Source organism: Hippocampus guttulatus, chromosome 6 (assembly GCF_054856545.1).
Source record: "Hippocampus guttulatus isolate MCC_2025c chromosome 6, RoL_Hgut_1.0, whole genome shotgun sequence".
NCBI classification, from domain to species: domain Eukaryota; kingdom Metazoa; phylum Chordata; class Actinopteri; order Syngnathiformes; family Syngnathidae; genus Hippocampus; species Hippocampus guttulatus.
Window position 1 is genome coordinate 15,744,504 of NC_141266.1, and position 27,167 is coordinate 15,771,670.

Sequence of the window (27,167 nt, forward strand, 5' to 3'; positions counted from 1 at the left end):
TCGTTTTTTTCGGCTAAAAACGCCTTACTATATACGTGGTCTTTTTTTTTTCGGCTCAAAACGCCTTACGATACATGGTCGTTATTTTTGGCTAAAAACGGCTGACTATACATGGTCGGGGTTTTTTTCGGCTAAAAACGCCTTACTATACATGGTCATTTTTTTCGGCTAAAAGCCCCTTACTATACATGGTCGTTTTTTTGGGGCTAAAAATGGCTTACTATACATGGTCGTTTTTTTCGGCTAAAAACGCCTTACTATACATGGCCGTTTTTTTTTTTTTTTGTTAAAACGCCTTACTATTCATGGTCGTTTTTTTCGGCTCAAAACACCTTACTATTCATGGTCGTTTTCTTCGTCGAAAAACGCCTTAGTATACATGGTCGGTTTTTTTCGGCTAAAAACACCTTACTATACATGGTCGTTTTTTTTTTTGTAAAAACGCCTTACTATTCATGGTCGTTTTTTTCGGCTCAAAACATCTTACTACACATGGTCGTTTTTTTCGGCTCAAAACATCTTACTACACATGGTCGTTTTTTTCGTCTAAAAACGCCTTACTATACATGGTCGTTTTTTTTCGGCTAAAACACCTTACTATATACTTTACATGGTCATCTTTTTCGGCTAAAAACGGCTTACTAAATAAACATGGTCGTTTTTTTTCGGCTAAAAACGGCTTAGTATACATGGTCATTTTTTTCGGCTAAAAACACTAACTATACATGGTCGTTCTGATATTCATAATCAAGAATTCGGACACTCAAAAGTATGTTTCAAGGGTAAATGTTTGAAAACGATGCATTAACAATGAAATCCTCAGGCCTGCTACTGAATTATTTAAATTTTTGCAGCATTTGTTTATAATTGTATGTATATGTTGTTGTTTGTGTTATTATCTTTTGCAATTGAATAAGTAGACCATTTCAGAATTCGAAATTTGGGACTCTCTCAATGCATAATGGGACTCATACTTTTCTGATCAGCGAGTCCTTGGGACTCGCTGCCGGTAAACTGTAAAATTATCACTGCAGAGATTACCGCTTTTTCTGCACTCAGTGATTGACTTCTATGCAAAGTCATTTCAACTTGTCTTCCGTGCCATGTCATGCCTGTTGAGTGTTGATTTACTTCATATTAAGAAACTACTGCACTAAAACATTAATTCATAAATGTATATCATATGGCGGCCCGGTAGTCCAGTGGTTAGCACGTCGACTTCACAGTGCAGAGGTACCGGGTTCGATTCCAGCTCCGGCCTCCCTGTGTGGAGTTTGCATGTTCTCCCCGAGCCTGCGTGGGTTTTCTCCGGGTACTCCGGTTTCCTCCCACATTCCAAAAAACATGCATGGCAGGCTGATTGAACTCTCTAAAATTGTCCCTAGGTGTGAATGTGAGCGTGGATGGTTGTTTGTCTCTGTGTGCCCTGCGATTGGCTGGCAACCGATTCAGGGTGTCCCCCGCCTACTGCCCGAAGACAGCTGGGATAGGCTCCAGCACCCCCCGCGACCCTAGTGAGGATTAAGCGGTTCGGAAAATGGATGGATGGATGGATGTATATCATATGCTTTTTTGTTTTTCTCAGTATGAATAACACGTACCCTGACTGTTCTACTCTTTGAATTAAAACACTTCATTCAAGCGTTAGGGAGTGCAAGGGGTTATGATGGAGGGGTGTTGCAAATCATGAAGACCTGCCAAGTGGTATGATAGCATTGTTTTATACATGTCCTCGGCTAGGCCTCAGCTTCAAAATCAGTCCTTGGTCCTTGGCCTTGGCCTCGGAAAATTTCTCAAGTCCTTGGCCTTGGCCTTGCCTCGGAAAATTTTCCAAGTCCTTGGCCTTGGCCTCGGGTTGCCGGAACTTGGACACAACACTGATACATATACACTATTAAGCTCTGATAAAATAATGCCAGTGTAAACAAGCTTCAGTATCACGCAATCTCCAAATATTGCACGTACATTCATAAATACACACGTTTGCTTTGTGCCTCCACGTTAACACATCTGCATGTGTATGACACATGTGACGCAGAACAAAACATTGGATAAAGAGAAGCCCCGACGTAACACACATACACACGCGCACATGATGCTTGCACACGTCGGTAAACATCCACACAAACGAGCAGCGGTCGCAAAATTAGGCACATCTGCACAATCAAATGCCATCTACAACCAGTACAGACACCAGTTACCTGTCAATACATTGATCCAAATTTTAAAAATAAGATTTTACATGTTGTTGTTCTCTATCTATCTGGCTAACAAAAAAAAGTACTAATTGGTGTCAAGGAAGTATGTCGAAGTGATACATCTCGACTGAGATAATAACATCTTTGTATGTTGGGGAGGGGCTAAATTTAGTCTGCGTCGTTCGTGGAAGTTACAGGTCATCTTCGCCATTAAGTGCATGTACGTGCTCACTTCCGGTGTATTTTTTTCTTTTCAAAATGCCATTTATTTTAAAGGGTAACGTAGGATGACTGAAATGATATGAAAGTGTTTTGGATCATAATTTTCGGTACATTTCGAGGTTAAATAAATAATATAAGCACTTTTTTTGTGGTGTTTTATTGTGCAGTTGTACCTAATATTGTGGCTAGCGAGTGTATAAGTTCATATTCCCTGTGCCACATCCCATCTCTCTACCCCATTCAACCTAAGTGTGTTTATGGTGGGAATGTGAAGAACTTTCTTCACACTGTTGTCTTGTGGTCCTTCATCACGGCTGACAAAAAATCCAAAAAACGTCTTCCACTGAAGTGTGCTTTGGTTTCGTGCTGTCAAAGCTGAGCGTCTTTGGTCCTCGCCTGATGCAGACTGAAGCAAGACACCCCTCCCAGGCCCATTCGTTGACAAGAGATGCGGAAGACCCACGGCCGAGAAATGCCAAGTCCAACAACTCCAGATCTCAGTTTGAATACAAATCAGTCAGAAGGTGCACGTTCCCCTTATAAGGATCTCTTCCATGTGTCTTTTAGGCATCCCCAGTATGATCTGACGTCAGCTGCTCTTGGTCGGAGATGTTGTCCCCGGCTGGCGGCCTCGCCCGGTCGAAGAAACCGCACTGAGAGGGAAAACAGCAAGGCTTTAGCGTCGAAAAGGTCAAGAGACGACCATGTTGGGAAAACAGTTAATTACGGACGCACCTTCCACATTGCGAGCGTTAGCACGGCGAGCACGAGCAACCCAAGCAGTATGGCCAGGATGATGACCCAGAGTGGAACAGCAAAGGACACATCTGGTGTTCCCCATAACACAGGTGTCCCCATCTACATGGCACACATTCAACACAAGATTCATTCATCATCATTTTCTATAATGATTATCCTTTGCCTTCTCAGCTGACCTTCACAGCAAGGGAGGGGTAAAATATTGATATTGTGATGTATACACAGTACAGTATCGACACGCCAACATCAGATATCAATATTGTTGCTGTCAGACATCCACTGATGTGCAATTGCAAAGTCGTGCGTCAGTTTTTTTTATTGTGCGTGTCATCATTAACCCTTTCAGGGACAGCGGTTACTACTACTAGTGGACAGCTAGCCATGTTAGCAGGTTACAAGGTGCGTGAAAGGATTCAGGCCATGGGTATGCTGGGGCATATCCCAGCTGATTTTAGATGAGAGGCAGCGTGCACCCTGGATCGGTCACCAGAAAATCAGAGGGCAAATATTGGAAATGACTATTCACCCCAAAAATAATAATCCCAATTATTTTGATTGATATCGACATCACGAGGACTAAAAACAATTATTCATTGAATTCAAAAACGTGTATTTATTCAACTACTGAACCTTACTACTCAAAGCTACCATCAACCTTCCAAAGTAGTGATCCTCAACAGATTCCCAACCAGATTTGAGCTAAATCAAAATCTCCCAGAATCTTACCGATATGGTGCGTTGAGACAGGGTGGGGGGCTGGACCCGATAAGGCATGGACAGGACCGTGAAGGTCACAGTAGAGTTGAGAACGTAAGGGTCATTACGCCGCTGCAGGACAAATATGCAAGTTGTTTGAGTAACAATCATAATGAAGCGTGCCGAAGAAAATTGGCTGAACTGACACAACCGTTTGTATGCCAAAAGTCAGGGATGTGACTTCAAGCTTTTTAATTTAATTCCAAGGCAAACCTCGCTGAACCCAATAAACAAAAGGTGAATAAAGCAAAGATGTGGAACCAGACACTGACCTGCAGGAACGTATGTGCCCACAGTCTTGAGCGGACTTTAACGACAGCGCTCTGGCCGCGATTCAATCGGCCCACGACGCATGTGATTCTCAGGCAGGAGATGTTCGTGCAGTTCTGCAGAAGAGACACCTGTCAACCATTTTGATTCACGTTCCGGAGAGGTTGCACGATGATATCGCGTTTCTCACCAGGATTTTACCGCCGTGACTTTGGGCGGTGCTGGCGGCTCGCTTGTGGCGGCGAAGAGGTGCGCTGGTGTTCCTCAAGAAGCCAAGAAGTTCAGGAGTATCTTGAATGGATGATATCTAGAAAAAACCCGATGAATGGGTTGCTCTCAGAAAACGTGGACCAGGAGTGTGACATGTGAGCCCAAAACTGAACTAGTGCAAAACCAGTTCAAAACGATATATGCTATAAGGCGAAAACTCCCCCCCAGTGTGCTGTAAATAAATAAGGATGGTCCACTCGGCCCTTTGCTCGCAGGAGATTGTTGAGTGTCGCGTTGTACTCGGTTGTTACGTGGACGCAAAACACGAAGCACTCAAGTACCAAATTATTTTTTAAAGAATTATTTTTACACTTGAACAGCTTCACCACCTTCACACAAAGACATTAATTTGTAAAACCGGTACAAATGAGCAGTTATACGGAGAAAATGACCTGCGCACACGCACGCACACGTTACAAATGGATCGATTGCATTCCAATGCATTTTCATGGGAAAAGATGATACGAGATACGAATGTTTGCATAGTAGCGGAACAAATTACATTTGTACCTTAAGGCACCGCCGTGTGTGTGTTTTTAAACCCAATATATTACACACAATCCTGTGATTTGTTTTGATATGTACGGTATGTGTTTCTATACAAAACAACCGCCTTATGTGGATACTTTAGTCTTACCTGTAGTCCAAGCGGATTGAGGCTGCCATTCGTCCGACAGTTTATTGGTCCATCGGTTCTAATCTCCATCGCATACAGCAGGTTCTCGTCACGGAATCGGGAAGGCCAGCCAACCTCAACCTCGGCCTCCCGAATACTACTGGGACCCGAGTTATGGAGCTGGAAACGTTAGAAGTGGTCGACAAGTTAGTCGTTTTATTGCTGTGGGCCTCAAGTGACTCTCCGCTATAATTGGGTTATCATAACTGTGGCGTGATGACACGGGCCACCTGGGTTTTTGGCTGCACGCTGCAACGCTAATAGGCCTTCACTCAGTGGGGATTGAAGACAGAGACAAGACAAATCTACAGATTCGGCCCTTGTTTGGCATCAGGACGAGGGCGAATGAATTGGGAGCTTAAATGAACCATCAATTCGACAAAGCCACCTTTTACACTCGCTCACACATTCTCGCATAGACACACGCGTTCATTAACAGTGAGGTAAGTCATCCAAACAGGACATGATCCCGGTGCTGCGGGGCAGGAATTCTGGCTGAAGGAGCAACAAGGAAAAAAAAACTGTCCTCTTTAAGTAGAAGCAGCTGTCAAGTGGGAAAAGTACCGCCAATGAAAATCATTATCAGCTGCAGGAAAGTCCAGACGCCGCAGCGCTCTAGTTCAATGAAGCCGTGGCCCCTTTAAAATCCAGACACATCACATGTACAGCACATGGACGCGCGCGCGCACACACACACACACACACGCACACACACACACACACACACACACACACACACACACACACACACACACACACACACACACACACACACACACACACACACACACACACACACTCATTGTAAACTGTCGCCAGTGTGTCTGCCATTCACCCTCTTTCTGTCTGTCGTCTGTACCTTATTTTGGACCCAATTTTTCCTTCTCTAAAATGATCCCACGTTGAAAAATCATGCTCGGCCCCCTTGCACCACACCTGCCCTTTGCGGCACCTCAGATCATGTTTACATTGTGTTTATTGGATTACTTTTTGGCAAATTCCACCGTTGCAGCCAAAGTTGCTGCATGTGTTTACCTCGTAGATGTGCGTCACCTGTGGGCCCACATCATCTTCCTTGACAGGTTTCTCTTTGGGCTCCCAGCGTGGAAATGGCAACACCACCTGAGAGGGATGAGACACTCTGTGGAGACGAGGACACGCACATGACTCGGTGAAGGAGAAAGAGTTCATTCAGAAAGCACAATTCCACTGCATTAGGTTTGTCCTTTGGAGCGTAATATTGCTTTCAGGTTATTTCTGAAACTCTCAAGTGAGATTCTTATAAGATTTTCTGGGCACAATCGTCTTTGTCTTTCCGCTGTATGGCTTATTTTATTTTTTAACCCTTTCATGCACCCTGTAACCTGATAACATGATAAGCCGTCCATGTAGTCATGTAATTGCTTTGCACTGGAGCCAGAGTTGAGTCACACTGTCACATGTCGCATACAGTGAACATATAATCAGAGCAGGTAACACATTTAAAGATCATTCATGGAGGGACAAAACAAGAACAGTTAGAAAGTGCAGAACTTTGCCAGGACTTCACCATTTGTCACCTACAAAGTCAAACCAGCACCTGGAACGTTTACATTTGGCTCATTTTGAATCAGAATTAATTCTGGATCACCATGAAATATTTTCCCTTCTTTTTAAATATTCAAATCTCACGTCAGCGCAACAAATTACGACCAATCTTTGACAGAGATATAAACAGCTGAGCACATGTCAAGTAGGATTTTCCGAGTTTAAAATGCTGCCAAAATGCTCAATGTGGATCGGACAACGATCCTTTAACTCTGTGTGGAAGTATACACCGAACACACACACACACACACATATATATATATACACACACACACATACATACATATACAGGTATGTGTGTACATATAAAATAGCAAAAACAAAAAGAGTGATAACCAGTCGTGACAATGCCCTGTGCACTCCCAAACTTGAAACAGGGACATGATGGCAGCTGACAAAATTTATTATCATTTTGCTTTTCTGTTTCAACTGATGAGGGCAAAAAAAAAAAAAAAAAAGTCACGGGTTTTCAGAGTTTGCATGATTGTCGATGTATCAGTGCACATGCCGAGGGCTCAGAAGGAAGCCATGTGCACATGATTACAGTAGATGTATTTATTCATTTTTTTAAATTTAATCATGCACGTTACACTGTGACAGAGGGGGGGAAAAAAAGAAAAGCCCCAAGCCCCAAAAGCACAAAAGCAGATCGTTTTTACGTCAGAGATGAAGAACATGCAAGGACTCACCCTCGTAAATCAATCTGGGATTTGGCGACGATGGCCAGATTCAGGCTGACTGGATTGCTATCAGGGCTGTCTTTGTTGGAGCTGCAGGGGGGAGGGTGGGTGATGATATTCACGTTGGTTGTTAAAGAAATAAAACACAAACACTCCATCCTGTAAAACTGCGACCTAATATAAGTGACAGGAATGTCTTAGATGATCATTTTATTTTGTTGTTGTGTTTAACTAACGTGAAATGGTATCGCATGGGACCTGTCCCATAGTGAGTGTGATTAATGACGACAATTGTCTCAACAAAAGCCACCCGCGTTAATTGCGTGATCAGATTTTCTTCATCCACAATCTCCGACAAGCATCTCTTTGTTCAGTCGTGTATGTGCGTCATGCGCATTGTGACGGCGGCATGTATGTCACCTGTGGATCTGTAGCTCAAAGCTAATTTTTGGTCCAGCATCTTCGAGCCTTTGGACTGCAAACCGCAAACCAACAGACAGCTGTGGAGAGTACATGAAAAAAATAAATAAATCAGCCTCCCAGAGTTAAAAAGAAAGAAGTGCGGTGTGCATTATTGAGACAGGAAAGGCCCAATTAACTAGGTCATTCTTCCGTTATTATGCGCGAAGAAGATCCAGTTTGAAGTGTTGACAAAACGCACACTGAGATGCTTTTGAATCCCCCGACATCGTCTGACTTAAAACACATGTAAACGAGTGCTCATCGCAAAAAAAACTACTCGACGGCGTGCTTGCACACGTGCACGTGAGCACCGCACTAGACGTCAGGCCTGACACACGGTTGTGAAAATGACAGCAAGCAGACTAAAAGAAGCATCCCCATGGGGGCACCGAGATTTGAGGCCGTCTATATGGAACGCATTAGTGAGGCTGCAGGAGAAGAACCAGGCGCTGAAGATCCAAAGAGGGCAAACGGGTACGAGCCGGTCAAAGTGTCACAGAGGTCTGATCCAAAAGAGGCTGGTAAATCGTTACTGTTGCAGTTTCAGTCCTCGGAGCGGCGCATCTGTTGCCAGCATGGAGCTCATTTTAAGTGCTTTGAAGCTACGTGTTCAATGCTCGATAAATGCTTCAGATTGCAAAACGTGAATGTCATGTCAGTATTTGCATCTTATCCACAGCAAAGCTCCCATTTGTTCGTATTACCATATCCTTGTTAAAATGCTGATGGAGGAAAACTACACTGGGATGACACAAAACCTAACCACTAATGAGACCATAAACCTGTCACTTGTTGAGACTGAAAAATGCTTTGCTGTGAACTATAAACGGATAAGTAGACCACCACGTCTCCTGGATTTTCTCAAACATTTCAATACGTTATGCAAGAAGAAGAGACAGCACAACCGTGCAGGTGTTCTATCCGACTGCGGAGGTCGGTTTTAGTTTCACCAACTTCACTCAAAATTCCTTAAAAGGAAATAGCAAATGATTTGTTGGTGTTAAGCAGGCATCTAAAGTAGCGTATTTTCCGCATAGAAGGCGCACCTAAAAGCATTGGATTTTCTCAAAAGCCGACAGTGCGCCTTATAATCCGATCACAATTCGAATTTCTTGGACGTAGTATTTTAAATGTTTGGTAAAGCGCTTTGTTACAGCTGCAGCGGTTGTGAAAGCTCTTTACAAATAAATCTGTATTGTATTGTATTCCCTTTAGCGTACCTCCATCTTGTGGATGCATAATGTAACTGCAGCCACTATTGTAGCTTCTGTTCTGTGCGCCGTACAATGCGGTGCGCCCTATATATGAAAACAGTTTTAACCCTTTCATGCACCCTGCAACCTGATAACAGGATAAGTCACTGTAGTAACCGCTGACCCTGAAAGGGTTAAAGTAGGCCATTCATTGTACACTTGCACAATCAAACGAGAAAAAAAAAATACAGGAGCTGCAGGTTTGCACTTTGATAATAAATTATATACCACATTCTAGTAAAGGCCGAACTTTGGATGTAGTTCTCGATATGGATACCATTACATTGTGCAGGTGTGCTCAATGATGCGGTCAACGTGTGTTTGTAATTACTTTTAATGAATACTTTTTGGTTATTACATTTGCATTCCATCATACTAATTCAGACTTCAGCTGCCTTTCTATGGGGACGTGCTGCATCTGTGATATAACCCAGAAGGAATGATTGAACTCCAGTGATGACAACTCTTTATAGGCTAGATATACCAAGCATATGCGCGGGGGTGCATGCAAGTATGTTCGACACTAGACTGTGGATTCCTGAGCATCCAGTGGGGGGAAAGGGGAGAGTTAATAACTCTCATCTGGGACCCCCCCCCACATATACGTGCACCTTTTGCATACCTCATTATACTCTCTTTCTTCCCAATGCGGTGTAACATGACCACGTAATTGATTTATAACAATGCCGGGCGTCACATCGCCTTGACACCTTCACTAAGAACCTTTGCCCTGACATGCACACATGTGACATGAGCTCCATATATTCATCGCAGGAAATGACGACCTGTTACTTTACAAAGTTTCGGCTTCCTGCATGTGTCAGTCATCCAGGAGGTAAGTATATCCTTATATGCAGCACCCTCAGTCGGCGTGTGAGCGGGAGTCAAGGCGAGCGAAATGGTGTGGAATTAACGCGAGTCAATGAGATGATCGGTAACCATCGCAAACAATCAATCAGTATGCGTTAAAGCTGAGGAGATGCAGCGCCGGATTTTTAGGAGGTAGGTGACAAAAGATGTTGAAGGGAAAGAGCTTGATGGATTTGGAGTGTGCATCTGTTCACCTCGGTTTGGGCCACCATGGGGTTGCCCAGGTCACACACGACCAGCCTGGAGTCATTCAGCATCTTGTATTCGCAGTTCAGCTGAGCCAGAGACTGGAGGAAGGCGAGGTGGGGGACACATGGGGAAAAAGAAAAAAAAACAAAACTACGGTACATAAAAAGGAATTGAGTGATTTAGTTGAGTGGTCAAAATTTCCCTCTCACATGCACCCCAAAAATTCTTACATACACCAAAAACCTATCACAGGCTCAAAAAACCCCATCGAATAGACCAAAATATTCTCACACTACCGCCCCACTCCCAAAGTCCTCATTCACCTCCCTAAAAACGTTTCACTCATGCCAAAAAACTCATATCCACTAACCCCCCAACATATAAAAATAAACTCTTATTCACCAAAGGCTTCTCACATACACTAACAAAAACATTTCCTCACACCACAAATTTCTAAAATGAACCTAAAATACTTTAATGGGCACATAAAAAAACTCACATCACTTCACATTCATCCTAAAACTCACTCTGACCAAAAGAAAATCACATTCACCATAAACCCCTCTCTCCCTCATGCCCCAAAACTTTCACCTCAAACCAAAACTCTCACATGAACCAAAAAAAAAAAACTCTCTCTCTCTCTCTCATACGCACATGTGCAAACAAAAACACTTATCTTATCCATAAAAAAAAAAAATCACCGACTCACTCAGTCACTCACTTGAGGCGTGTGTGTGGTTTTTTTTGTGTATGTGACATTTTTCGCTGCATGTGACAATTTTTTTTCCCGAATGTGAGTGCATATTTGTCATCTTTGGTCATTGACATTTTGGGCCAATTGATACATCTTGGGCGAACAAACAAGGGAGGAAAACAGCATCAAAAAGGGGGTAGGAAGTGGAAAGGAGAAGTGATGAATGCTCTGACAGTAACAACACCATCTATTATGCAGCTCCATTACACTCTCGTTAGTGTGGACACATACACTCGCACGCGCGCAGACATGGCAATTGAGCCTGTTGATTTCCAGGGGGGGGTTCTAAAGCAGCTTGGGCATCAAAAAAGGAAGCTTTCTGGGCCGTTGCCAGCAAAACGCAAACAGCTGATAGTGCCGCCTTAATCGACCCAAACAAACAAGGTCACGACACAACAGGAAATTATGTCACACTGTAACTGCATGCACGCACGTTTTAAGCATGACGGGACAATTGCTTCATTGTGAAGCTTCCAGTTTCAGAACTCGTCCGCCACGGGAGCAGCAAGAACTTTGATTCAGGATGTGTGTTTGTGTATGTGTGTAACTTTGTGTGATTTATTTCACCTCGACTCTCCTCTCCACACCAATGTAGTCAGCCTCGGGCGGGATCAGTACATGGAGCTCCGTTTCGTAGGCTCCCTCGCCTCGGTTCGCTGCGGTGATGGTCAACATAACCAAATTGTCATCTCCGATCACCAGTTCAGAGCGGTCCCTGTGGGGTAGGGGGGGGGGGTTTCATATTTAAGTCAGGTATGAACCTAATAACTTGATAAGGCCGTGCCCATATAAATAATCGGAATACCAAATGAAAGGAATTTTTGCGAAACGAAGGTCTCTGTTCTCTAAAGTTCTTCAAAATTGTAGCCTTACCCAGTTCTTGCATTTCATCTTAAATACACTTTAAGAGGGTTTTGTACATCTATTGTATGTATGAACCCAAATGTCAGAATGCACAGTCAGACAGTTGCTAATCAGGCTTCTGATTGGCTAATAGAATACTGTAAGTCCACAAATTCGAGTTGTTTTTGTTAAAAAAAAAAAAAAGTTGGAAAGTCGGTCAAATCCCTTTTTGACCCAAATTGAACCTAGAGTGCTGCATTGATGAAATTAAATGTCCTTGACCTCCACTTGTGTGCATGTATGTGTCAGTCAGTAGTGGGTGACAGGATGTTTGTATAATGTTGCCATGGAGATGGCGTGCATCTGGAAGCACTCCAGAGGGAAGGCTGATTCAGAGACACATTGATGCTCCAGATGGTCGACTGAACTACAATGTGCAAAACCTTTCTTATTGTTTGGGGACTAACTGATTTTTTTTCTTTTGGGCATGGCTGCGTGTGCATTCGGATGAGTTCCACGTTTTTTAGTTGATGTCTTACATGCTGGCAGTGAGCTGAAGGTCTGGAATGCAAATATTGTCATCACCGCAGTCCAGGAGAATGTAGGCCTGAGAAGAAGCAGAGGATTGTTATGAGGAAATAATTAAGCCACCCGAGCTACAGGTAAGCTGGAGCTATTTCATTTGACTTTTGGGGTACACCCTGGACTGCTTGCCAAAAATCATACTGCTAAATACTAATTAAATTTGTTGGAGGAGAATTAAAGAAGCTTCAAGTTACATTCATTTAGAAGCTTCTGTGTTCAGAAACTCCCTAAGACAATAAAAAGAGAGGAGATGAGCCCACTGTTGTCAGAGCTGTCCCGAGACTGTAAGTGTACACAGGCTCTCAGCACTCAGCGCACTCGCGAGAAAAGACAACTCTGTTTGACTGCTCGTCTCTCTTTGTGTTTTAAGGTCCTCCTACTTGGTCCTTCGAGCCGGATTTTAACCAGCGACCTAGGATCCGAGGTATTGGATGAATATTACGTTTTCTTTTGACAAGCAGGCCCATTTATGTTCAGGTGCTGTGGTGTTCATACTTACATGCTCTTGCAGGAAGGTGCTACTGTAGTAGTTGAGGACCGGTGGGAGCATCTGGCCGTGAGAGGGAGGAGCCAAACTGTAGTTCAGAGCCAATGAGATGGGACTCAATTTATCGCGGAACTCATCTTCCTCCTGTGAAGAAGGAAACCGGCATACAGTCAGAACTGAGCGTAAGCAGATCAGGTGGCGTATGCGTGTGTAGCATGGTCTGCTCACTCTCAAGTAAATGGTGTAACTTAGGCAAGCCTGTGGATGGCCGTGGCCCAGCGTTAGGAGTCCAGTGACCTGAGGCTGCTGGTTATCCAAGAAGAGGACTCGCTTTACACCCCCTCGGACACCTTTCAACCAATCCAAATGCAGCTCTGCTTTCAGGTCTGAGGAGGATGGAATAGAGATAGGTGGAAGGAAATGATATGGCAAGGCTCCGGCATCGTGAGGAAAAGGAGTGAGATTTACAAGCCTTTTCAGACAGTGTCCAAGTGTCCAAGAGAGTTCATAGGGGAGAGTTCATGTTCTCAAGTTACTGTAATTCCAACGCTTTAAATCAGGGGTGTCAAACATACGGCCCGCTGGCTGGAACCGGCCCCAGATGAGGTTCGATCAGGCCCGCGAGGTTAATTTAAAAATGAAAAAAAATGCATAAAAGACACGGAATGAATATTTTCAATAAGATGCAATTCGTGTATTATCCGCTAGGGGGCACACCGTTTCTCTTTAGTTTGTAAAGTGTAGGCAGGGGTCACATTTAGATTTTATATGCACATGTGTAAATGGTTTTAAAAATCCTTTCTTTATGAATTTCATTTAATCTTAACATGCATGACTATAATTTTCAATTCCAATTACTTGTTAAAGTTTTGTGCATTTGTACAATCAGTGGGATCAGTTGCAATGCATATCTGTGAATGATAAAAGTAAATTGCACATTTGTCTAAGGAAATCTAAGAAGTTTTATGAAATGTTAGGTAAATGATATGCTCATGAAATGTCTACATTTTCCTCATGTTCTTGTGCTTCGCTATACCAAAATAAAGGAAAGACATGATATTTTGGTTATTTATAGCAGAGTATGGTATAATTTTAATGGTCCGGCCGACTTGACATCTTCCGAGGCCATATGCGGCCCACAATGTGAAATGAGTTTGACACCCCTGCTTTTATTTGTCCAATGAGCAGAAAAATAACAGACTTAATGGGGACAGAGCAAAATCAATTTGATCTATTTGTGATGGAATACAACACGTGAGTGTACTTACAGTACTTGCAAGGCAAATTTGTGTCTTACGCATCTGAATGGTCTGAATGCCTCAAAATGTGCTTACCCACAGAGCTGGGGATGCCCACTCCGCTCACTTCCGCACATACGTCCACCTTCAGGCTGCAAGACAAGTTATGAGAGTTAATGTTGCGTATGGCGTTCAATGTGGACAAGTTTATGGACTTCATCCAGGTATTTTATTTCTTGGGGCAGTGAATTCCTCAAGGAGTGTAACATGGGAAAGTAACATTGTGCATTTCCTCTATTTATGTCTTCATCAATATACGTCTATGTGGTTGTGCATTTGTGCTATCGCCTCTTTAAATCTAGTAAACACTAAACTGAGCCCCACATTAGGGGTGGCTAATTTCCCATAATCTAAGGAAGCATGGGGACACTCCTGAATTAAAACTACGCAACATGAGGCACAGTTTGTTTGGTTCCACTTCAACAACGCTAATGACTTCAATGTACATAATTGAGCTTGTCTGGTGTGGCACCAAAATCAGTAAAATTGAGTTGGGTTTCCCGAATCTAATAATTGTGCATGATGCAGATGCTTTAGTGTCTCTCGTAAAACACAAACCTTAGAAAAACAAAAAAGAAAGCACCCCCCCACATTTACTTGGACTTCTCCAGGTGGTTTTGTGAGTGTTGCATGTGTTTTATATTATATGTATCAGGGTGGGTGTGCTCCACTGTGATGCTAGTAATACACAATGTGTGTGTGGCATATAATATATATGGTTATGCAGCAAACAGCCGTAGCGCTGTCTTAGTCGTGACTCCAGAGTGTATGGAATCGTTCCCAAAAATACATGTGTGCTTTACCACCAAACACACTGTTCTTATTAGACATGCTGACTGTAACCCCCCCCCCCCCCCCCCACCCTCATTACATTTATTGGAGGAGAATTTTTCAGACATTTTACACCACAGGTTCATCCTCAATCCATCATTCGTGGCCTATCTTCTCCTGTTAAACATCAGACAAGCCATTTTTTTTTCAGATAGTGTGACCAATATTCATTGACTCGCCTCAATCTGTTTTGCCTTTAGAGGAACAGTGAGTAACAGCCACTCATGGTCACCACGGGACGTGTGCTGAGAGGCATAAAAAGCCAAATGTATAAACAACAACACAAAATTGATTAAAAAATAATAAGTGGAATGCGTTGTTTGCTTATTGGAAAAAGAATGAGAAGAAGGGGGATCGGTTTGTGCATTTTCGATGGCGAGACCACAACCTACTTGGAGGAAGTGGGTGGGGCATATCACTGACAGAATCAATGGCATTCATTGTACAATGTGTTTTGAATAAATATAAATAGTTAATGTTGTATGTATTAGTTGTCTGAACTCTTGTCTACTCTCACAGACAGCAATATAATCATATAATACAACATAGAAGAGAACGCTTGAGTTTTGAGGCTTGCGATGAGTTAATGGACCTTATTTCTTCCTTTAAGGCTTGGTGGAGTTCCATGACAATTCAAGTCATGACATTCTCAAGACAGATCTTGCTGTATTTTAGCACTTGAATGAATGCTAAACCACTTCTTCAAAATATGACTTTTACAGTTAGCAAAAGTTTTGGGCCATCTCTATTTCGTATTGTGAGAATAAATTTGCAATCTGAAGAATCCTTAAATGTTGCACTGAATTTCTCATTGCTGATTGGCTGGGCGAAATCATGTGTTCTACTTGCTGAAAAACTCTTTGAGTAGAAAAGTTGTATGTCATTCAAGTGTGACAATACAATACAATACAATACAATACATGCTGATTTATATAGCGCTTTCACAACAGCGACAGCTGTAACAAAGCGCTTCACAAAACAGTTAACATAAAGTAAAATAATAAACACAACACAACATAAAACACGGACAGTCGTGCAGTCCTAACCACTTTTCCGTCACACGCTTTGTTGTTTGAAGCAGTTTGAGATGAAAGAGGAGAGAATCAAAGTGTCCTTTAACCAGTGGATCAGAGACGTCATGCTCAAAATGTGCACACGTCGGCTACAAGCTAAGTTTCAAAGTCAACAAGAAGCTGTAGCATCCGTTGACGAAAAAAGAGATTGGTTCACTTCTCCTGTCCCATGGAAATCCATTTCAATTCCAAGCGGTGACTCTCAGTTCCAAATACGCACCGGCGCTCTGCGCCAACGCTCCTCTCTCCTCATCCTCAACTTCAGCAGCCATCCATCCAGCCGCACCAACGCCGACTGTCCAACAGCGCCGACATAGCCACTGAACAAAACGGGTTTGTGAAAAATGCTGCCCATTACAGGCGCAAAAAACACAAGCACCCCAGGTCTGTCCAGCACCGACAGTCAATGGCGGCGACATTCCTCCAAATCAACATCTGTGCTGGTACAGGCGTGACATCAACATTGGACAAAAACTGGGCCTGCTATCACTACAAACGTTCACCATTTGACTCGCAGGCGACTCCCCTATGGCGTCACTTAATTCTGTGTGCTGCTGTTTGATCTTGTGTGTGTGTGTGTGTGGTATGTGTGTGCACGCGCGCACCATGGCATATCTGGTTGCATACCTCCGAACCAACGTTGAGCCTGTTTATTTGAATTAGCTGAGTATTATTATGACACAGCTCGATAGTTTAGTGCTTTTTGTCAATCAGGCTCAAATCTCTGTTCCCGTCTCGGACGCCGCCAACACTCACACGCCGCGGCACCGTGATGGCAGCAAGCCCAGCACACTTCTCTTGTCTAAACAGCCCCACTTTCAGCCCTAATATGTTCAGACCAATGCGAGATGTCGGTGAAGCAGCGGGAGAATTTTCGACTCGGGCCTCATTTCAACTGTTCAAACGGACCCATGGGAAAAATAAAATATTGAAAATAGGATTATACGGTTTCAAATGATTCAAATCCCTAAAGGTTATATGAAATATAGTTTGGTATTGCACTGGATACTGGCTGATGGCAGATGTGAAAAAAACCCAGGTGAAATATTTCGTGTGTGCTGCGAGTGTGTCTGTGTTTCACTGTGTGGTATGGTTCTCCATAAGCATCAAGATTTCAGGGATTCGTTACAGCAGCAGCAGATCTCATCAGTCCCATTTTTGGATAAGACTTTTATCCTTTTCGTTTGAAATTACCAGCACATATGGAAAAATAATCATGATAAAAAATATCTAAAAATTTTCCTTTCTTCAAGCACAGGGGGTTCAATGTACTTGGATCGGAGGAATGTGAGGATATTAGGCACAGACCCAGACTGAACATTTTGGATTGCATATGTTGCTTTTTCATTGCGATCACTCCGTCACTTCAAAATGTATGTCAATACCCTTATGTTATGATAAAATCACTATCATGTCTCATCGGATGCTGACTTCTGCACAACACTGTCTGTTTATGTACATAAACATCTCCAGTCATGTTGTCATCAGCGTGGGAGTACTGTCCAGTATTCCAGTATCTTAGTATAGGACGATTGCGGCACTTAATGACCACTAGGAAGTCTGAATTATCACACTTGGAGCTCATGAAGGCCGACCTCAAAGATTTTCAGTCCAATGAAAACAAACAAACAAACAAACAAACAAAAAATAAACATGGCTGACGACCACAATGAGGTAATATTTTGCTTGTGTAGCCCAACACCATTTTCCATGCAATGACTGATGGCATTATATAAAACAAGTTTAGTTAAGGTTAAGGCAGCACTGTGAAATAATAGCACATCTGCCACACAGCTGATCACATGTTTAACCCTTTCAGGGTGAGCGGTTACTACAGTGGACGTTTTATCATTTTATCAGGTTACAGGGTGCAAGAAAGCATTAAATCTGACCCTAGGCCCATTTTCTAAGATCTCCCCAGTGCGGGGTTTTCAGGGTACTCTTACATTGCACTTCCTCTCATATATCAGAAACTGTAAATGGTCCATATCGGTGTGAACGTGCACGGAGATCCTACCAGGTCACCATGGCATCGGTGAGCAGCAGATGACACTGTCTGTCATCAGGATTCAGGGTCCTGGGGGTCAGGATCATTGCCGCGTCCACAGTCACAACGGCTTGAGCCCTATGGAAAAACATTCACATGCCACAACATGGAGGCAGTTTTTTGAGAGGTATTCCTTGACTTTTGAAGAATCAAGGGCAAGGTCTAAAACTATTTATTACCTGTACACAGACACTTCTCCGGCACCGAATGACCCCACGATCAAGTCTGCATGGAGGGGGAGAAAGAGTGAGAGAGAGGAGACGGTAAATAAGAGGGTTACAAAGGGGGGCCACAGATGGGATTGATTTTAAGCCCTCCTACAATCTTCATCAACACACACTCCTCGTGTTTAATGCACACACACAAGGACACAGTGTGAGTTGCGGTTGTCACTCCACTCTGGCTTTTTGACCCATGACCCACCTCAGACTAAATTCAGACACCCGCCAAAAATGTTCATGTGTGTATTTATATTTTGGCTACATTGTACCGTGTTGACAAAACAACTTGCAGAAGAGAGCAACATGACATCGGTGTCAGTATTTATTTGTTGTTTTCATGGATTTTGGGTTGATTTTGATTGGCTCTCGCAGTTTCGAAGAACGCTGGTATTTAATGCTTGTGGTTATGGGGACGCATGTTGATGAAAAATACCCACGTACACAAACTGATTAAAACAATCTGTCAACTGCAAAAACAGGCACTGAATTGATTCAAGCCACCAAAACCAGACAGAGCCAAACTGAGATAACTTGAGCCTGAGAAAGAAAACCCAATGATGCACATGGACTGAAGTAACTAATTACAGTCTAGGTCCATAATGCATTCATCACTTGTGTTTTAACAAATGGCTGAACGATCGAGCTGTAAGGTGCTCTCCAAGTGCTCACTTCGCGGTCGTGATTTGTGACAGCCCTGGCCAAATTTACATCATCCACCCGTGCAGATTTGCTTACACTTCCTTTTTTTGAATTTAAAGGGAATGATAGGAGCCGCTTCCATTGGCCGAGAAGCTCGTCGGCTGTGTTCACGCTCACAATGGCGCAAACACCCTTTTCGAACTGCGCTCATCTGTGAAAATAGAAAGCAAACTCCACTCATGTGGACAACTAGATCCTCTTTGTGCTTGACCTGTACTGGCACATGAATAGAGCCCCAGATATTGAAAAACAACATTTGAGATAGATTTTCTTAGACCTTCGTGTTAAATATTTATTACCATCAACATACACAAAAGTACCAAAAATCGGTACCCTTGAGTACCAGAATTGATTCCCAGGTATCAAATGTGAAAAGCACGCATAACTAGCTGGCGATTTCACTTTGAAAAGAAACACTGCATGAAAATAAACCCAGAGTGAAAACTCGACATGTTTATGTTTATAGCAATGCTACATTTTAACCAAGCCCAAAGGACTTTTTACGAAAATTTGCCTGTATAGTTTAATTGTACCCATGTCGCTGTCCTTTGTGGAGTGAGTCCCTTCCTATGTATTTAAGAAGGAAACTAACTGAATTGGAAAGAGTCACATCTGTTTCTGCCTTTGCCTGAAACCGCGACATTAAACATTTAGGCCCAGTCCTTTGTCCCCCCCCAGGGTGCCGGTTGCCGCTATGTGCGGTTGTGACAAGAAAGGACCTTGAGATGTGGCTTTTGTGGGGAACTTGGAGGTGTACGACAAAGGGGCGGGTGAGAAGGGAGCAGAATGAAAGGTGGGGGGGGGGCACATGTACTTGGCCTTTAATAGACTGCAATCTGTGAAAGCCATCAGGAGCAAGGTGTGCTTTTTCACCAGATGGTGAGAAATGGAAGGAAACCACCTTGCTCCCAAGTTTTTGGGTCCCTCTGGCTGTATTTGGGCTCTGGAAGTGAGAAACTCCATCCGTGCAATTGGCAGGTATCTTTCCTTCAAATCACTCTCTGATTTGAGGGTTAAGTGGAAGTCTAATCTTAAAATAATGGTTTACATTGGCTTAGCTTTTCTGCCGGTGCGCGCTGTTTTTAACGGGGCTCTCTCTTGGTAACCCAGCCTCTCCAATTGACGGTGTCCACCTACTGCTAAGAAAACACGACCTTCGCGCACAGTTTAGACAGACTGTCAAGCTGTCGTTGGCGGGACACGCTGACTGCCGGCGAGACTGCGGGGGGCCAACAGCCGGCGATGAGGCGAGGTCAAAAGTCAATGGCACTGGATGGAAAAGAAGATGCTTTCTGAGGAGATTTCTTCATTCTTGGGTGCCTGTGTGGGATTTTAGCCTATTCCGTGACTTATTTGCGCAAGTGCATTGGGAGATGACTTTCCTATATGATCTGCAACATAATACCGGAATGAATAGCTGACAAATATTATTCCTGGAGTATTTTCCCCAATCTGCACTATTTTTGCAAGTCAGGGGGAAGTTTGCAATAAATTCGGACTTGATGACAAACGTTAAGCACCACACACGTTGATGAATACTGAATACTAAAGCAGCACGCCTGTGTGACTGGCAGGTAAATGTTGTCCATTTCTCACCTTTCACCCCTGAGATGAAGCGAAAAGGGAATGCGAGCGGGATTCAGTGGCCGACCCCCACCCTGAATTCCTGTGTGGCCTCCAGCACATTTAATGAAATATCATCTCAGTCTCTTCAGTGAAACACACCGGAGGTGTGCCTTTGCATCGAAACATATTGATGTTTTCCTCGTGAACAAGTATCCGCAGAACTTGCGTAGTTTTATAGGTATCTGATCTTTCAATTCTCTCAATTATGTGTTTCTCGCTATGCTTGAAGACGACGGAGGGGAGTTTGCATCGAGGGACACACCTGCAGGGACAGCTCATTTCCTACCTCAGATTGGATTTGTGCTTGCACATTAAAGGCTACAGTCGTGTTACTCATGTAAAAAAAAGGGGATTCAAGCAACATGTTTTCCTCATGTTTTCGAGACTATAGGGTGAAATTTGCAGCTGGCTATTCATGCGGACTGACTATGTGTCAACCAGGAGGAAATGTCAGGATTTTCAAGAAAATAGCTCACAGCAAGATCGCGAAGAAGAAAAAAAGAACCTTGAAGTTGTTTGTTGGGACGGTGAACTAACTGGACTTAAAACATTTGAATCATCAACTTGAACTAGTTCATTTTAAAAATTGTGAACCAAACTTTGAACTAGCTTGCGTAGAAAATGAACTTTCCCAACACTGGTAGTCACAGTGAAGTAAGTTTTGTTTGTTTGTCGTTTTGGCACCGCGATTGCCAACTTTATGCTCACGTTTGCCATCACCCCGAGTTTCGCGATAAAAAAACCCCCAAATGTATCCACCAAACACCACCACCACCACGCTCATTTGACGATAAAAGCAGCTCAAAGTTACACTGAACGTTAATGGCGACTCACAGGCTTCCCAGTTAGTTTCCCTCTAACGCTGATCAAACATTTTTGTGCCCTTTGAACAGTGTGACTTTACTGGCCCGCAAATGACTTAGCATGTGTCTACCGACTCCTTAATGACAGGCGGCACAGCTTTAAGCGACACATTTGTGCGCTTAAAGGGCACACACCTTGGTGTCGCACCACTATTTTGCCACCCAGCGACTCAAACCAACTTCCTCCTGCATCAAAGTTTCAACCTGCTACCCTCGTATTTGCATTTACTGCACAGTTTTTCTGAGTGGAAGATTTCTAATTAGCAGTTAGACAAGGCCTTAGTTTGACCAGGAGCCGGAACACACTCCCTAGACCGCTAATGAAACAAATCAAAAGTCAGACTTGTGTGCATTTAGGCGTGTACCTCCATCGCAGAATGAAGAAATCTCCATCACTATGGCCGTATGTGCGCAAAAAGGGGCAACGGGCGGTGCAAGTAAAGAAAAGAAGAGGTAAAGTTAATTGCGGCGTTACCCTTAGTGCAGCGTAGCTTCAAATTAGGGAGAAAATTAGCTCGTAAAACTGTGATTTTACAGCCCATGCTTTATTTCGAAAGACTATATTGAGATGATGTCAACAAGGGTGCATACAAACTGCCTTATACTTAAAGAAATCTAATTCCCAATTCAAGTGCATGGCAGAGGTTTGTACTAAAGGGAAAAACGGTAATTCAATTAGGTACCGCTTTAATGGCTAAACCTTATTGGGGAAATGCATTATGTGAAGTGAGGGAGGCAAAGTGCGTGCGAGGGAGGGATGAATAGACGATGGAAGGGAATAGATAAAAACTGAATGGCCAGCTCGTGATGTACAAAACAGTGGAAGGAGGTATCGAACAAGTGAGGATGGAGTGACAAAGGAGGGGTGGAGGGAGGGAGGGATGGATAGATGGATGGATGGATGGATGAATAGAGTTCGGAAGGGATGAAGAAAGGGAATAAAGGAGAGTGTGGTGTGGTTGGATGGAGTGAAAAAGGTTAGGTGGAGGGAGGAAGGCAGAGGGATGATGGAGAGGCTTGGAGGGAGGGATAGATGGATGGGTGGATGGATGGATGGATGGATGGATGGATGGATGCATGGATGGATGGAGCGAGGAAGGGGGTTGAGTGAGGGAGTGATCGAAGGAATGATGGAGAGACAGCTGGAGTGAGGAAGGCGGAGCCTCAGGAAGGTGGGGTGCATGACTTGGAGTGAGGACGGTGGGGTGGATGGAGGTATGGATGGATGGAGGGATGATGGATGGAGGGGGGATGATATGGGCGGATGGATGGACAGAGTGTAGGACGGATAACCAAAGAACTTGATAGGTGAATATATACATCGATGGATGTAAGGGAGAATGCTAGGTGGTTGAAAGTAGGAATAGTTGAATATCGAAAGCAATGGAGGGAGTGAAGGATGGATAGCGAGCCAGCATGTTAAACAGAGATGGATAGACAGATAGAGAGATGGGTGGGTAAGTAGGTCGGTCGATGGATACATCGATGTAAATTGTTACATGAACTCAGACTAAAGAATGTCTTCAGTCCATTGGCACAGCTCCTTGGCGGCCCTCCTTGGAAATGATGACTTTAGCAGAGCAAGCCGAGGGAGGCAACGGAGGAGAACATGGCAAAAGGAGGAAGGATGAAATGTGGAGGTCAGGAATGAAGAGGAGGGAGGATGTAATAAGAGCAGCTGGAAACCGAGGCGAAAGGGAAGCATTTGGAACTTCAAGGAGGAATTTTGATGATACAAACACAGGCAGCGAACAGAGCCAGACTGGCTTCTCGTGTCTTTACCAGGGTACTGGTTGCGGTCCAGGTCCTGACCTCCTCGCAGGGTGAAGCCGTAACCGGGCAGGGCGCCAGCGGGGGCGGAGGCCGCTTTCAGCTCCTGGCTCGGGGTCAGGCCCTGCGTCGTTGCATCTCTGTGTCCGTTAAAGATCAATACTCGTCCTCCGCCATCCTCTCCACCAAAGGGACAACCCACCGCCACGTCTGAGAGATGACACACATGCACATGGTAGAGACATCAGCGCGGTTCTGGTGCCTTTGAGAGCAAAGCAGGGGAAAACTTTCCAAGTGACCCTTGTCTACCTGCCCCCATGACAATATCAGTAAGCTCTTCAGCATCCTTTCAATTCATTGCCATATTAGTTATTTATTATTCTGACGGATTTAGGTCTTTGCAGGTATTCCGGTATTCGAGCCAGTTTGGATGTTGAAATCTCATCCCAACTGTCTCGGAAGAATTTAATAGGAATCAAAAACCCGAGTACTTTTCCACGACGCAACTATGTCACTGTACTCCTAAAAATGGCGTCCGGCCTCTGCTAATCCCACAAACATGTCGCACATACAGCTGTGAGCAAGGAAGAACATTTTATTTTACCTTTCAAACACTTCGGCGTTTAAGGCTCTGGCATAAAATACGACTAAAATGATACGAGCATATATCCCCTACTCACATTCCAAAAACATGCATGGTAGGTTGACTGGACACTCAAAATTGTCCCGAGGTGTAATTGTGAGCATGAAAGGTTCTTTGTCTATGTGTGCCCTGCGATTGGCTGGCAACTGGTTCGGGGTCCAGGAAGTTCCTGTTGTTTCCGCATCACTTTCTGTTTTCTTCTTCCCACCGCCTGAGCGCCAACTTATTCCCGCATCATCCCAAACCATTTTTCACTGCCGTGCTCAATAATAACAATCTAAGCTCTGGGTGGAATGATAAAAATGAATTGTTTCAATTTTGCAGAAAGTCCAGTTAACCGTTTCAGTCTTCAAGATTAGCCAACCGTCTTGTGGCGCTTGCTCCATATCTTCCGGATAAACATAAGAGCCCCTACTGATCTTCTCATCTAAATCTCGGCAGGACAGCAGGTAAGCAGATTTCCATAAAAGGTCAGACGGATTGCACGCATATCGTTGAAAAAATACACACGGGCGCCTGCCATGATCCAAAAAATTCTGATCATTGTATGCAGTCAGGTTTGGTGGATATTTGCATGATCCTACACAAGAGAACGACTCCAACTTGTCATGCATAAACACCTCGAGACATCCTGTTTGTCTCTGGACCCCCCCTCAGCCTAAGTCAGTCTAAACAAGTAATTCCAAGTGAAGTGCACTGGAGGAGAGTGGATAAATGCGTCCATGTGTGTGTACCGCATACACTGTATGTAGAGTATATATTGTATGTCTGGGCCTGTAGTTGTCTAAAAACTACAGCATGTGCAAAAAAAACTAACCAAAAAAACCCCCAAACTACAAAATACCGTGAAGGACTCCTTCAGGGTTTAACATGACAATGCAGTGGTAACTACATTAAGTGCAGTGCCCACCTGATTTTTGTCATATTGTTCCAGAATGATGATTCATTTGAATATAACTTTTTTTTTCCTTCAAAATTAAGATTGTGATCTTGGTTCAGCTACAGCCCTAAAACTTTTAGCCATCTATATACTGCATATATCTTTTCAATTTTGTAAATACGATCACATTGCTGTCCAGAAATGTCATATGAGTGCCAAAGTCACACAATTCATGCAATGTTGTTTTTGCCACGATTTCTTCAAATTTGAAGAGACCTCGTGTATGTAACTAGCATCAAGTCGCTGTCCAACAATAAGCATTTTCTAAAACATGAAGCCAATTTTGTAGAACTCATAAAATCTGAAGTGACATGTATTTCACGGCTCCAACATTTTATTCCTAAATACCTTTGGCGCACAAATAATTTTTCTTTGTGAATTTTGCGACATGGACAGGATAACTGAAAGAAAAGGAGCATATAAAAAGAATACTTTCTACGTCCAGGAGCTCCTCTTAAAAGTATTACCAACTTTTGTTGAAATGAGGGATTATTCGGGGGACAGTAGGTAGGCGTAGGGATCACCAAAATCATATCAACACTAACACCATGGATTAAAAGAAAAATACTTCAGGGTCGGGCGGCACGCTGGTCGACTGGTTAACACGCTGGCCTCATGTTGCGGAGGTGCAGCGTTCGATTCCGGTGCCGGCCTTCCTGTGTGGAGTTCACATGTCTACCCGTGCCTGCGTGGGTTTTCTCCGGGTGCTCCGATTTCCTCCCACATTCCGAAAACATGGATGGCAGGTTAATGAAACACTCTAAATTGTCCCTAGGAGTGAGTGTGAGTTCAGGGTGTCCCCCGCCGACTGCCCGAAGACAGCTGAGATAAGCTCCAGCATCCGCCGCCATTCTTGTGAGAATCAGCGGATGAGAAAATGGATGGATGGATGCGTATGGGTCCCCTGAAGTTTATTTAACATACCTCACGTTTGATAATTTAATAACAAAAAAAACAAATACTTGGTTTAATTACAAAAGTGAACTATCATTTTAGGAATAATCAGTGATGTGATAGACAGAAGATCCTCACAAAAACTGAATATCAGCTGCTTTCCGTTGCATCGCTCCAATCGCTGGTCGAGCCACAACAAGCCAAGTAGGTACCAGGCATTGGTAACATTTGGACAGATGTAATCAAATACAGACCCTAAATTGTGGCAAAGCTATAAGAAGGGAGCACAGTATTGTACTTTTGGTGCCCTTCTATGTGTCCTTTCACAGAACACCGCTACAATGATGTCACAGTCATCACCTCGGTCAGTATGAGTGATGTTGACAGGAAGTTAATCGAGATGATTAAAAATAAAAACACATGGCTCCGTAAGACTGTCAACTCAGCTGCAGTCAACCGATTTAAACAGCTGATTCTAAACAAAACGTGAGGATGAGCGCAAACGTGGACGGTTCCCTTTCTTGCGATGACATCTGCCAGTGATTACGCGCAGATGGAAAAAAATGGGGGGTACAGGTATGTTTTTGTACACTAAAACAGTTTGACGTGTGCAAAAATGAGTCACTGACAACCCAGATTGCGATGTCTCCATGACGATCGTGATGTCATGCCAAATAACGAAATCACAGAGACACGGGCATGCGCTCATTAGATTTTAAAAATGGTCCACACATACCACTAAGAGCTTCCTCTAGAGCCCCTTGGGAGCCTGTCACATCCTGACAGACAGCTTGATGTGATTTATGTTGCCCACCAGTGGAAGCTTCGCTATTGATCCACCGGCTATTGATCGGATAGTTTAAGGGGGCGACATGCACATAAACAGACTGTAATAAGTAAAACATAAATCACTCGGATTGATGGGCTCCGCTCCGTGGCCATCGCAGCTCCAGGCTGGTGCGCATGTGTGCGAGTCCAATCAATGTGAGGATAAAACCAAACACACAGATGAGAAATGAACTCACAGCTCCAGGAGAGGAATTCACTCCCAGATGATTTCGATCTCCAGGCACATGTGGCAAGTTAAAAATAACTTGCTCAGACAACAAGGCTTTAACCTTGGAGATCACGGGCGGAAACGTGTTCGCGCAGATGACCTTTCATCGCGTGACTTCCTGACTGGACGAAGAGCACTCATGTTTGAGCTTTTGATGGGATTTCCTCTGTCAGAGATCAAACAGTCCAGAATGTACAGGATATGCAGGACAAAAAAAAGTCATCAGATTTACCTCTGTCCAAAATTGGCAGAGAGCAGGGGGGTCACAATCCCTTTCGCACCTATTTAAATCTGCGTACCACTCTGAAACTGTAAACAGCCATTCATTCAGCTTTGGAGAACTC

General features: G+C 43.7%; 1 protein-coding gene across 1 annotated transcript in view; it reads right to left on the minus strand.

Moving 5' to 3' along the window:
- Positions 1-1,705: 1,705 nt before the first annotated feature.
- itga8 (integrin, alpha 8) overlaps positions 1,706-27,167 on the minus strand; it is a 47,797-nt gene continuing 22,335 nt past the window's right edge. Inside the window, exons 13-30 of the mRNA XM_086113869.1 lie at positions 23,302-23,499; positions 18,290-18,335; positions 18,081-18,188; positions 14,196-14,251; positions 13,090-13,247; positions 12,874-13,005; positions 12,329-12,396; positions 11,514-11,661; positions 10,198-10,290; positions 7,839-7,918; positions 7,428-7,508; positions 6,187-6,292; positions 5,113-5,271; positions 4,396-4,512; positions 4,208-4,321; positions 3,906-4,007; positions 3,156-3,278; positions 1,706-3,073 (exon numbers count right to left, since the gene is read on the minus strand). Coding sequence (XP_085969995.1) covers positions 2,984-3,073; positions 3,156-3,278; positions 3,906-4,007; positions 4,208-4,321; positions 4,396-4,512; positions 5,113-5,271; positions 6,187-6,292; positions 7,428-7,508; positions 7,839-7,918; positions 10,198-10,290; positions 11,514-11,661; positions 12,329-12,396; positions 12,874-13,005; positions 13,090-13,247; positions 14,196-14,251; positions 18,081-18,188; positions 18,290-18,335; positions 23,302-23,499 — 1,979 coding nt within the window. The 3' untranslated portion in view covers positions 1,706-2,983. The remainder of the gene's footprint in view (positions 3,074-3,155; positions 3,279-3,905; positions 4,008-4,207; positions 4,322-4,395; positions 4,513-5,112; positions 5,272-6,186; positions 6,293-7,427; positions 7,509-7,838; positions 7,919-10,197; positions 10,291-11,513; positions 11,662-12,328; positions 12,397-12,873; positions 13,006-13,089; positions 13,248-14,195; positions 14,252-18,080; positions 18,189-18,289; positions 18,336-23,301; positions 23,500-27,167) is intronic.